The following is a 14,056-nucleotide window of genomic DNA, read 5'->3' as shown; positions in this document are numbered from 1 at the left end:
ACCACTCGACTAATTACCAACTATAATATTCAAATAATTTTCAATTAGCGACTTATTTATCACTCGTTTAGAACCATACGCTATTTTAATTCAGTCCTGTAAACAATCTCATTTGTGCAATTACGTATTCATTAATTGTGGTTGAATATTTATCTTTCATTGAGAGATACTTAGATTATCTTTCTGCTGGTTGAATTGAACATACCGCTTCCCGACTAACAGTCATTATTTGATGAGAGTTTTTTCAGTCGACAAGCCTCGCAGTTCCACAATAAATGTCTTCATCTGTTGATAATGTTATCAAGAGAGTGACGTCGATTCATTATTGTAGTTCAACCACGGTTCATCGATAAGACTTTCATACTCAATAATTCCATATAATTATCAAGAACAGTGAAACACTCGTCAAATCGCCAATCAATGCCTTACAGAAAATTTTGTAAGTGAAAAATTATTTTCTGAGCATCTTCAAACGATATTTTTGTACGTTTGTTGTATTGATCTTTTCTCAGACAATTTTCAGTATTGTTAGGATCAGTATCTTCAATACCTGAACTATCAAGGTACAAAGTTGACTTGAACCGGGTTGAATCATTTTTGTATTCACTTGCACAATATACAATTGTTGAAAATCAAAATGACAATTGTTCGATCAATGATAAATCAGAAAATGTGCCGTAAAATTCAGGAGTTCCCCAAAGGTCAATCATTGGTCCTATTATCTTCACTTTCTACATAAACCCTCTTGATGATGGGCATTTTATATGCTAATTATGCTTTCGTTGTAATATCTCAAAAACATATGATGATCCAGAAAACTCTGTAGTAACGTGAATAAGTGGTACTCAAGTAACTAACTATTTATATCTCCATAATAGGCAAATATTTGTCAAAATTTCTGAGCAGAGCAGAGATCGAACTCACATTCATAATAGCGGTGATTTCATGAGTGGAAGTCACTTGAAACCTGGTTCCAGTAGTATAGATAGTCTGGAGGCGGAACGATGATATAGAAAAAAATAATATCTTTGAAAGTTCAATAACAAAGTTCAATAACAAAAATATGTTACCATTTTGCAATTTTTTGATAATGTAGAAATAGCAATTTAGCAACTTAATTATTTATTACCTATTGATATCTTCAAAGGTTCAAATGATATAGTATGAAGTTCCATTACAAAGTTCTTCTTGAAGTTTTCTTCATCATTTTCAGAGAAACCAAATATTCCTAATATCTTATCACGGAGTACACCTGAATGAATCACCTGAAGGAAAATTTCACTCTAGTATAGACTATAAGAGTTCTCCTGGCATATCAATCTGCCCCAAAAATGAAATCTCAATATTGTCGAGTATGCAACTGATGTATCTACTGATTTTTATTATATTTACGAGTATATCATGGAACTATTTCTTCATGTTTATTGAAACAAACTTCAATAAATAATACTACTCCATATCATCAAGACAAATGATGCATTGCTATAATGTAATTAATAACAATTGTACTGGTACCCAAAACATTCAATATGTTTTCTACAATCTGAAATCATATAAGAGTCCTGCTGACAGAACCAAGAAAAATAATTAGTATTACATCTTTGCCAAGTGTGACTTCTATGAAAAATTTCACAAATCAAAGAGTTCCACAAAAATTTCTAGCATGTGTCCACTTTTTCCATGTGAATGATAATAACATTGTAGCTTTGCCAATCCCTCAGCATATATTAACTAGCTTTAAAGAGTATCTCTTTCACTTACAACAAATTGCCACAAGAAAGCAAGCAGATCACTAGTGATAGAACATTCCAAAACACAATGAATGATTTGCTAGTAGAGGGATACTTACTATACTTATCAGAAATACTACAATGAAACCCAGTTGAACTTTACTGTAGAAGTACATACTTCAAATGTATTATCATAATATTTTTTTCAACCTTGAAGGTTGGGCTAGTCAGGCTCTGCATATATTATGCCATGGCCTACCCTCATATAAGTCTGAATATTATGGCTTGGGGCAGAGCAAAGGATTTTTCCGGAGTCTTCATAGTACAGAAACGCATCATAAGGCTAATCTTTAATATGGATTTCCGGGATGGCTGCCGGCCCGTTTTTATAGACAAAAAAATATCGACAGCCCCCTCAATTTAATTCTTGAATGTATTTCATTTGTTAGGCAAAACAATAAATTATATGATATTACTGCTTCAGATCACAGTCATAATACAAGAAATGGTGATCTAAAAATCCCACAGCATCTCATGATAAGCTATAAAAAATCTCCTCAGTATAATGCCATTACGTGCTTCAATAAGCTGTCAAATGTAGTTGAAAATATGCTTTTAGAAAGATGCTATTCAGTTACCAAGATTTTTTAATTGGCAATCTCACAAACAATCAAATTCACAGTGGACGTAATTTTATATAGATTAAATTATGTGAATGATGTAAAATGTTCAGTTAATTTGTGGGCATCTATGCTTATTTGTATATGTGTGTATATATGTATGTGTATATATGTGTATATGTGAATATATGTCTATATATAGAGGTAAATCTGTGTTCAATCTCCTTCTCTTTTTATCTTTACTAGCTTGTAGTACAACAGACTTACCATATATACCCAAGTGTATCAAAAATAGTGAATAAATATTATTATTTGTGTATGTATATTATTGTATGTGTATATGTGAATATTTGTCTATATATAGAGGTGAATCTGTGTTCAATCTCCTTCTCTTTTTATCTTTACTAGCTTGTAGTACAACAGACTTACCATATATACCCAAGTGTATTAAAGATGGTGAATAAATATTATTATTTCCCGTAGTGTGCGCTGGTCAGGCCCTATCTCCCGAAGCCCCGATACATTCGGGAGGGCGCGCCAGCATTATCAACTAATGACCACTCCCCACACCGTGGGGTAAGTGATCATTGGGTTCGAGAATCATGTGCCCTGAGCAGCGCAGTGAGCCAAGAATGACAGCCTTCTACATCTGTACGGCTAAGATTTCTGCCTTGATGCGGCTAGCCGATATGATTTTAATAATCAAAACAAACATTTCGACAGAGTGATCTGTATAGAGTCTGTGGAGTTCGAAGAGAAAATTCCGATATTTTATCCGTTTCTCCTCCTCTTTTCTGACGATATTCGTCTCGCCAGGAGCTGAAAACAACACGACAAATATCGTTTTGATCTGGTGGTCGAGAAGGACTACATCAGGCTTATTAGCTTGTATGAGCCTGAGGGTAAGGAACGAATAGTTCCAATAAATTCGGCACTTCTCGTTCCCCACAACGGATTCAACATCCCCGGAGCGTAGGGCAATACCGGTGTCTCGTCTATACCATAAGAGTGCCGTAGATGGTAATATAGCACTCTTAGGGCCGCGTTATGTCGATGGATATAGGCCGAGACCGCATATGCTGGACATACTGATAGCAAGTGCGTTAGGGTCTCGGGCGCCTCGCGGCGGGCCCTGTACCTTGTGTCAGGAACCTCTATACCCATCACGCGACTGCGGTAGACTAAGGTGTTGAAGATACACATCAGTTTCCGACTTCAGCCCACTCGACCTGAGAAAAGCGAACGTCAGGTGCTTTGTTAAGGCAAGGTCTCCAATGTTATTATTATTATTATTAGTATTCCTGTATATTCGGAGGGCGCGCGAGCATCATCACACCATGAGGTAAGTTACCATTGGGTCCGAGATTCATGTGCCCTGAGCATACGCAATGAGCCAAGAATGACAGCCTTCTGCATTTGTCCAGCCAATATTTCTACCTTGGTGGTAGCAAGCCAGCATGATCTTATGATTCCAGTATAGAGAGTGCACCATTGTAGGAAAGTCTAGTAATCAGAAAAACGATCTCAACAAGGAAAAAAACGAGTCCCATAAATTCGGCAATTTTCATTGCCCACAACGTATTCAATATCCCCCGGCGTGAAACAATATAGATGTCTTGTCATTACCATAAGAGTGTCGAAGATGGTAATATTACAGTCGTAACTGGTGTAAATGACATACACATCACGCAACTACTGTAGACTAAGATGTTGAAGACACCATCCTGGCAGGCCATGATGAACCTCTTAGTTTCCGACATTATCTACCCCACTCGACCAGAGAAAAGTAAAGGTCAGATTCTTTCTTAAACCAAGGTCTTCAATAGTGTTGAAAAAGACATGTATCAGTATAAAAAACTAAATCAAGGTCACTGACCTCTCGGGCTCCATTCAGTACCATTATGTCATTATACACCCCAAACTGAAAAATCCATAGCCTGAAGAACGGACGATTTGTAATGCAAGCTCCTATCGAGGAAGATGCATCTTTTTTCGGGTTTTTACGTCTAGTTGATACAGCTCCTCCCAAGTACATTTCACTACTCCAGAGAAGTTGAGTAAATTCAGAACGGCAAGCATTTAATTTAAAGTTGGCCCATACAATTTCAAATAACATTCAGACGATATGCATAGGTATAATTCAATAGTCATACTGATTCAAAATTACCTGGAAATATCAACTTATGTTATTGTGTGGTACATTACTGTAAACAGCCATTTGAAAATGTTATAAAATATCCTATTCTGTATTCAAAATTTGGTGACACTAAATAGAAGAAAACATTTTGTTTTACTGAAACAAAGCAACAGCAACAGAAAATGCAAGAAACGAAATTGATCAAATTTTCATTCCATATTTCCGAAACGGATCCTGATATCGTCCATATTTTCACCGGAGTTTCAAAAACTGCAACTATTTCTTCATTCAACAAAATTTATATATCTCAAAGTGAAAAGTTTCCCAAACAAAAGTATACACTCTGTATATTTACTTTGAAAACAATCTGAAATTTTGATATACGTTAAAATTCGTAAACAAAGAGTGCTAAAATAACTGTTTTTGTCTTTGTCAGTTTCTCTAGCGTAAAAATACCCACAAATAAATAATGAATGGCAGAATTTCACATCTTCATCTGTTTTCTATTTTTCTTCTACATCCCTACGCGTAAGTCCTCCTTGAAGACAAGACGGGCCTGAAAACATCAAAATTTGTCTAGCTGGCAATTAAAATTTATACATACTTAAGCCCATTCATCAATTAAAATAAATTGAACGCACAGTTGAAGATATCAAGACTGCACTAAATTTAAACACGGTTTTAATTTCACATGAACGAACGTATATCCTCGTTTGACGTTTGAATTGAGACATCGGGAAATAGATGAATTTTGTATAATTCGCCACGAAAAAACTTTCTTATTCAGAATTTCTGAAGAATATTGGCATTTTTAGTTGAAAATACTGAGTGGTAGTTGAAATGTTGACTTCTAATGAAACTTCAGAAATTCATTCTCGTTCTGAACGACAGATCGAGATACAAATGAATTAAAACTTGAATTAATAATGATAAACGTTTTCTTAGAAATATAAAAATTTGATTCTAATTAGTTAGGTACTTATTAGACAAATCTAAAAACTAATGGTTACAACTGTGGTATTGTTCTCTGGACCAAAACATCAGGAAATATTGAATAAAAATAACAAAAAATCAAAAAGAACTCTGACAAAATATCAGAGAAAATTCGTGAAAAAATTTTTAGAAACGTATGGAATAGAAAAAATAGCTGAAGATACTACGAATATATTCAGATAAGAAAACAAAAATATACACTTCACATGTACTTGAAGACTGGCTATAAATCAAATCATCTGAAGGATGATGGGAAATGTTCCCATTTTGTTCAGGCCAGTCTCAACTCCCTACACTGTAGGTTAATGCACTGACACCTATCAGAAAACAACTACTCCCCTGGCTAATACCACGAAGGACGTTGGATTATATCCGACAGGTGTCAGTGCAGGATTCTTCACTGAAGTTATTTCTGCATATGCTGTTGGCGATACAACTACCGCAATAGATTTTCAATTATTGAAACACACTTCGGTTTCGGTTTCAGGCAGTTTGGCCACTCGGCAGTGCAAGGTAGTGTTTATCATCAACATAAAGTCGATGATTTCCGATAATTGAAAATCTAATTCCTTCAGAGTATCATTTCTCGAACTAGGCTGAAGCGGACAACAAACAACAGATTTGTCATCGCCCCATCTGCCTGTGAGCGAGGTAACCAACCGAATATCCGAAATCTATTGCGGCTAAGATTTCTGCCTTGATGCGGCAAGCCGGTATGATTTTAAGATTCGAGAGTACAGAGGACATTGTATCGCCAACAGCATATGGAGGAATAATTTCAGTGAAGAGTCCTGCAGTGACACCTGTCGGATATAAACCAACGCTCTTCGGGGTATTAGCCAGGGCAGTAGTTGTTTTCTGATAGGTTTTATTAACCTACAGTATAGGGACTTGAGACTGGCCTGAACAAATTGTTCCTTGAGATGATTTGAAAAATATACATATTTGTTTCAATAATAAGAAACCGACTGAAATTATGTCTAAACGTGTCCTAGGTTAATAATAATAACAAAATTTTTTTGATAAAACATTAACGTTTTTAGCTATCTCTTCTTCATCAATATACAAAGAGCGGGATACTTACAAAAGATGAAAGAAAAATATTTGAAATAAAAACTCTTTTCCTAAATAAACGTTATAATATCAAGAATGAGAGAAATGAACAATGCCTTTAACATTTAAAAGTATAAGAACGCTTAAAGAAGAACATTTAATAGGATCTCCATATTCACCGGTTAGACAAGAGAGATACCTACTAGGAATGAATGCTGCCCCAAGTCGTCAGGATGTGACACTTTGTCAGTATGGAACCCGCCAGAACCAAGAACCACGCATCTTTTTACAGCACCATAACAGTACCTTCCATAACATTCAAAATGGAGAAGGAACTTACTAAGAGCTGCTGTTTTTAGACGTGATTGTGGGAAACATCCGTATTCAAAAAACTCACTAGCACAAAAAAGTACTTGGATCATAAATCCAACCACCAGATCTTGACCAGAAGCCACCACAATCAGTTCTGACCCTTCCGAATGTAAGAGAACTATCGAAGAGGATTAGAAGTACAACATAAGAACCTGCTTCAGATACAGGAACATTATCAGCAGCGGTCTCACAAAAATCAAGCCACCAAACGCAGATAACCACTTCAGATATACGTGGCAATCCCTATACCGCTGAAACCAAATTCGGTATTGGCGAGCACATAAAAAGCACCCAGCGATGAGAAAAACAAATTGGGAACAGCAGTTCATGTTAGAATCCATCATCAACATTACATCAAGGTAAAATCATCCATGTGGACAAACACTGGTTTGAAACGAAGTTTAAAGAAGATGCCCACTTACATGTTGGACAACGATGCATTCAATCAAGATAGTGTAGAATTCGCAACGCATGGAAACCTCTATAACCAATCGAGAAGGGGGACAACGATGTACTGAACCGGAAAACCGAGGTGGAAGAAGAAAAAGCGCCCAAGTGACCTATAAATAGTCTTGAATTTATACATCTAAATACTTTGATCGAAAACAAAGGAATATTTGATTTATTGAAAAGGGAGTATTCTTAGAAGAAATAATTTTTGTGAAAAAAAAAAATATTTGGCTTTCTACTTCTTCAGCAAAACATTAGAGGAGAGGCCTTACGAAAAAGGAAACAAACAAATTGAATATATAAATGAAAACTCTACACTGAGATCTGTAGATTATGCACAAAAAATTCTTTCAAATATCTAAAAATAATTTGAAGTGAAGTTGAAGACGAAATTTCACCCGAAACTTCTGAGACTCACATTGAAACCAAATTTTTGTTTCCAAACTACAAAGCTCATTATCATAGTCCACCTTTAGGCAAACTTTGGCAACTGTAAAAACAGAAATTGAATATGAGATTTTCAAATGAGAAAGTATTCAAAGGATACGATTTTACTGTACTGTCCGATTTTACAAAAATATTGAATATTTTCAGACCCACCAACTGGAAAATCACTTAGAATTATGAAAAGGGTCATACTTTATTTCATATTTGCATTTACACGACTCACATTTCAATTTTTTTTTTAAATATTGAAAAACAGATTATTGATTTTGAATGTGAATGTAAATGTGAATACATTTGAACATCAAGCCTACGATAACATGTTGACAAAACAGTACGATAATCTTCTTTTCCAAAAATTCAAAGATATCCTAGTAAACTTTCATGGAGATAATTCAATTCAAATGTAAAAGCAAAAAAATTGTTTTTGAAAAAAGTTATGCAGGGGAGGAGGCACTATCGCTCTCATGATATAATCTGACCACAGATTTCATAATGAAGGATCTGCGAGAATTGTCTTCTGCTAATATATATGACTATTATCTGGACAAAAATATTCCTTTCGTATCCATTCTAGGTTTTGGAGATGATACTGTCTTAAAATTTTTATAGAAAATGATCGTGACATGAATCCGTCTCGCATTTCTATATTGATAATAAGATTCTACTGTTTTGACCTGTATGAAATGTCAAATAGATAGTGTTATTTTCATTCAAATAATAAGAATTTTGTTTGAACCATGCTTTCAGTAAGTTCAGTCCTGTATTACATGAGCCCTCGAGACTTCCGCTTCTACCATCCAAACAATGACGAATCATCGGCGAATAATGAGATTTGTCAATCCCTGTTGACTGCATTGACAATATCGTTGATGTAACATATAAACAGTATGAGTCTGAGGACCGATCCTTGCGGTAACCCGACTCCGGTCTCGAGTCTGTCTTTACTATATGACTGCTTTTCTGAAGTAGGTTCGGTATGTGTCTGTGTTATATTGATGTCAGTGGAATAAGCAATTCTATAACCATGATGAAGGTTTTACACGAACGCCATATGACTACATTTTGGATATCAGACGTTTGTGGTCGTATGTCCTGCTCAGATCGCAAAAAAACCCAGTAGGACACTTTCCCTTTTCCACATTCCCGGTCAGTTTATCATAAACAATGACATATTGCAAATTTCAAAAGTTCTTGGATATCTGTCGAGGAAGTTTAGAAATGAAGAGAATTAGAGGAGAAAAAACCACTCAGAGATTGAGATTTTCTCCAATTCTTAAGACGGGGGCAGATTTTAACCGACGAAACGTTAAAATAAATATTTTTATAAGTTCTTGGATTTTTTTGATGGGCAAAATCAATATATACGATAAGTAAGTGATGAATATAACATTTTTCTTTTCAAAAAGTACCTTTTAATTCACGTAGTAACTTATCGTAGCAAACTAAGAAGTTTGTCCTTTCTACAGTGCATAAAGTTTTCCATTACAATTTTGATATTTTTTCAGATTGTGGAAAGTGAAAATACCCAAAGGAAGTTGATAAAAAGAGAATAATTGTCATGGTGGAATCTATAACAATGGTATGAGTAAAATTAAATCATGGCAGTACTAAAATAACCACTCTTGTTATTTTCGAAAGACCGAGCAAAATAGATTCAATTCAAAAATGTTTTCTCTTGACTTTTCATGCTATGAAAACTAACCTTGAGCACCAATCCGAAGAACGAAACAAAACCACAAAATAATTGAACACGCACCAAAACTGAAAATGGCACTCGACAAAGTCTTTTTTGACATTTTGGCGCGCACGTGCTTGAGACGTCACCACGTTAAGCAGTATGCTCCCATTCCGAAGTCTTTTAACTAACTGACGGCTGGCGGACTTGAGAACATTTGGAAGCGTTCGAAAATCTAAGTTGCGCCGCGATATGCTCTCTCGGTGTTTACTCAACTCAGCTTCTGGAGTGCTACTGTACAGGGCGCTGCTAGAATTTGTCTTTCTAAACACACTTTATTGTGAAATTTTCGCACACCACGTGTTTCGCTTTATAATAGAATATTCATTATGAAAAATGAAAATAAACTAAATTAATAGAGAATCTGCGGAGAGTAGACATTTCAAATGAGTTTTTCAAACATCGATTAATACATTTTTACTCGTAAAGCACTCAGGGTCGTCGCGAAAGGGGAGTTTAGGAGTGTCTTCGACCTCCCAATAATTGCAAAATTACTAAAACTTGTGAATTTGTGGGTAAAAACATACGCTAGTTGGGAAAATCATTGCTGTATATAAAGTGCCACGAAAGACAAAATATGAAGGACAACTAAATACGATTTGAATTTCCCACCTTCTTAAACTCTAACAAAAATATTTCCTTATTAAATGAGGGTGGTCATTCATGGAGGGCAGTAGGGCAGAGGTTATGAACAAAACTAAGTAGTGGGCAGTTGGTGTTCGTAGAAGAGCGGAGGTGGAGAGGGCAACCATCTCGTAATTCATCTTCAACACAACGGCAGTCAATCACCACGTCACTTGTTCTCGTTCAATAAACGACTCAACTAATTCAACCATTCCTATTTCTTCCCTTTTATCGTTTTTTCTTTGCCTTTGATACTTGGTACTTGATATTTTCTATTAATAAAAATAGAAAACAAAGCATAAAGCATAATACGTGATGCAAGAATCAAACAATTACTCTCTTTGGCAGCACATATACTGAAATTGGAACGATGCAGAGAAGATTAGTATGGCCCCTGCGTGAGGATGACACGCAAAATCGTGAAGCGTTCCACATTTTTGTGGGGGTAGCTTTCACCAGCTCTGACTTCAGCTGTTCATTCAAATTACCAAAAAAAAAGCACAATGTTCACACGGGAAGTATGTGCTATTTGGAGAGCATTAAAGTATACGGAGGAAGAGAATAGTCCAAATTGTATAATTGTTACAGATTCGCTGAGTACTCTCAAAGCAATGACACAAATGTATACCAAATCAAAAGCAAATGAACTTTAAACCTTCAGGCCAGTCTCCATATACCTACACAGTAGGTTTAATGGACTGATGCCTATCAGAAAACAACTACTTCCCTGGCTAATACCGCGAAGGGCGTTGGATTATATCCGACAGGCGTCAGTGCAGGAATCTTCACAGAAAATTTCCTGCATATGCAATTGGCAATACAACTGAACAAGTCGACCTTCAATTTTGGAACGGGCACACTTGCAGACCGGTTTCGGGCTCATTAGCCACTCGTCAGTGCAAGATAGTGACCATCATCGACCTAAAGTCAATGATATTCCAGAATTGAAAATCGGAATTCTTTCAGAGTATTTCATTCCTCTTCCGAAGTTAGAGCGAACATCACAAAATGTCACTCCATCTACTGGACGAGGTACTAACCAACTGCATATCCGTAATTTGCCCGATTCCTTTGAATAAGGAAGAAAAACTTTCTTATTAGTCAGTGGGCTATGCTTGAGAACTGGCAGTCAACAAATCTAAAGCAAATGAAAAACGTTCAGGCCAGTCTCCATATACCTACACAGTAGGTTTGATGGACTGACGCCTATCAGAAAACAACTACTCCCTCGACTAATATCACGAAGGGCGTTGGATTATATCCGACAGGCATCAGTGCAGAAACTCACAAAAAATTTCGTGCATATGCAATTGGCAATACAACTGAACGAGTCGACCCTCAATTTTGGAACGGGCACACTTGCAGACCGGTCTCGGGTTCATTAGCCACTCACAAAATGTCATTCCATCTAGTGGACGAGGTACTAACCAACTGCATATCCGTAATTTGCCCGATTCCTCTGAGTAAGGAAGAAAAACGTTCTTATTAGTCAGTGGGCTATGCTCGAAACCGGTCTGCAAGTGTGCCCGTTCCAAAATTGAGGGTCGACTCGTTCAGTTGTATTGCTAATTGCATATGCAGGAAATTTTCTGTGAAGATTCCTGCACTGACGCCTGTCGGATATAATCCAACGCCCTTCGTGATATTAGCCACGGGAGTAGTTGTTTTCTGATAGGCGTCAGTCCATTAAACCTACTAGGTATATGGAGACTGGCCTGAACGTTTAAAGTTCATTTGCTTTAGATTTGTTGACTGCCAGTCTTTAAGCATAGCCCACTGACTAATAAGAAAGTGTTTCTTCCTTATTCAGAGGAATCGGGCAAATTACGGATAAGCAGTTGGTTAGTACCTCGTGTTGATGAGTCCAAACATGCTCTGCTATTCCGGATTTGCTGGTTTCTCCTTGCTGTGTGTGTTTCTTGTACTCAGCAATGCGAACTTTCAATGGCCTCTCAGTTTCACCGATTTATGATTCTCCGCACTCGCAGGGTATCTGGTAAATGCAATTCTTCGGTCATCTCCCGCCAAAACCAATGAAGCGGAAAGAGGGAAGAGGGGATAGGTGAAAGCACTCGAATGACCTATAAATAGTCAGATCTCGGAGGAATAAGTCCAGTTATCACCTGAAGACGATTGTGGATACTAACAATCAAAACGTTGTGACATAACTTGGTTTGGAATCTTTCAATTTATATTTTTTTTTAAATTTTTGTTGATAATATTTTTAATTTTTCATTTTTCTTTTTAGTTTTTTCTAATATTTCAGTTTTAATTTGTTTGGTTGTTGCTTGTATGTTATTTCTTTGTTATTTCAGTTTTTTCTTTGATAAAATTGTTATTTTCGGTTAATCTTTTCGATTTTTTTTCAGGGTTATCAAATCAATTTATATTATATTAGATAATGGAAGTCCGAACTGATGAAATACACCACGAAACATTGTTAAACACCTTCAAACAAATTAGTGCAGTTTATTATCTATATTCTATGTGAATATTCAGATTAATATCCATATAGACACAAGCAAACGGTCATCCATAGTTGGCATTCTCAATGAAATAGTTCGTCACCAGAACTTCACGACATAAAACAGTCAGTATTCTAACGAAAGAAAACTACAGGTAATTTTATCTTGTCTTCGTCTAGGCCACACTCGTCTCACCTATTGCTATCTACTATCTGGCAAAGAACCCTCAATATGTGAAGAACCCTCCAAAGAGCAAAACATATTCTAACCGAGTGCGTGCTATATCACAACAGAATACAAAAGTATGGCTTTCTGTCTTAACTAAAGGACATATTAGGAGATAAATGTGATATCAATAGTCTTGTAGCCTTCCTCAGGAATATCAATATGTTACATGCTCTCTGAGTCTTTATAAATATGTATTATATATCAACAAGTTGCTAATGGCCCAAGAGGTCGATGCGAGGTCGAACAACTTCATTTTGAATATGTGTTGATTATATAACTTAAAGTTGGGAAAAAGTGACTTTTTCCTTGAGAAATTTCCAGCTGCAGCCCCTACAAAAAATATTTCTAATGACGGCCCTGTAAGAACCCTGTCTAAATTTTGCGTTGCGCAAAAACTATAATAAACGGGTGCAAGTAAATATAGCGGCATTGTTCAAAAAATAAAAATAAGTCTCTCTCCAGACTTTTGTTTCAAACAAATAAATCGGTACCACATTGCAGAATGCCGTTGAGTACTTCGAGTACGAGTACTTCAAGAACGTTCTGTCCCAGGCACCCACCCACTACTTTTGCGTGCTGTCTGACCAGTTATCATACCAAAAAATAATGCATTGCGTTGCTAGTGAACTTAACGTACAAGGTGAGGTTCAAGTTTGGACAGTCAATTATTACACTTAGTTTACTGTTCGATTCATTTACAGTATAGATAACTCAAGTAATGCAGTTATGCAGGAATAAACAACTTTCATTTATTCTTTATTATAGTCTTATTCATCGGTATACCGAGTGGGTACTTTCTCCATCATTTAAGATGCTTCAAGAATTAGTCCCTTGATTTTTCCGAATAAGGGTTCACCCAAAATTATAAAGAAATAAATTTTCAAATTAATTTTATGAATAGTATTTTTTCATAATCAATCACCAACACCACCGTAGCCATTTTCAAACATTCTTCAAATAAATGTCATAACTAAGTTAACAAGGATTATGCGGTTGAAAAAATAGATAGGTACTGTGATAATAAGACTCAAAAACAACAATGTGTAGAGATATTCACAACATCACAGAAACATTCAGATACACAAGTACGGCGAGGACACCCTGTACATAAATTGAAACCCACATACTTGACAGGAAACAAGTATGAAAGGGTGGGAAATTTGAATTTCAAGATTTGTGTACCAAATTTTATTAAATTTCAA

At 36.0% G+C, this 14,056-nt stretch overlaps 2 protein-coding genes and 1 non-coding gene across 5 annotated transcripts in view; 2 read left to right on the top strand and 1 right to left on the bottom strand.

Annotated features, from left to right (window-relative positions):
• The window catches only part of Reck (Reversion-inducing-cysteine-rich protein with kazal motifs), a 198,619-nt gene extending 188,874 nt beyond the window's left edge, over positions 1-9,745 (bottom strand). The window contains exon 1 of the mRNA XM_074175981.1: positions 9,505-9,745. Coding sequence (XP_074032082.1) covers positions 9,505-9,598 — 94 coding nt within the window. The 5' untranslated portion in view covers positions 9,599-9,745. The remainder of the gene's footprint in view (positions 1-9,504) is intronic.
• The window catches only part of LOC111515184 (uncharacterized), a 55,637-nt gene that overhangs the window by 7,376 nt on the left and 34,205 nt on the right, over positions 1-14,056 (top strand). The window contains exon 1 of one of the 3 annotated variants that reach the window (XM_074175985.1): positions 406-439. The exons of the other annotated variants lie outside the window; for them this stretch is intronic. Within the exon in view, the coding sequence (XP_074032086.1) occupies positions 421-439 (19 nt within the window). The 5' untranslated portion in view covers positions 406-420. Of the gene's footprint in view, positions 1-405; positions 440-14,056 lie in introns of those variants that run through there. 3 annotated transcript variants of the gene reach the window in all.
• LOC111514387 (U6 spliceosomal RNA) lies at positions 10,494-10,600 on the top strand. Its single transcript, XR_002723360.2, has one exon. It is a non-coding gene; the product is annotated as a U6 spliceosomal RNA (small nuclear RNA).

The sequence above is a fragment of the Leptinotarsa decemlineata genome, unplaced genomic scaffold (genome assembly GCF_025532065.1).
Source record: "Leptinotarsa decemlineata unplaced genomic scaffold, Ldec_3_MD MMD2_tig00001393_RagTag_RagTag, whole genome shotgun sequence".
In the NCBI taxonomy this organism is placed as follows: domain Eukaryota; kingdom Metazoa; phylum Arthropoda; class Insecta; order Coleoptera; family Chrysomelidae; genus Leptinotarsa; species Leptinotarsa decemlineata.
Note: the sequence above shows the minus strand (reverse complement) of the source record. Positions and strands in the feature narration are given on the sequence as shown.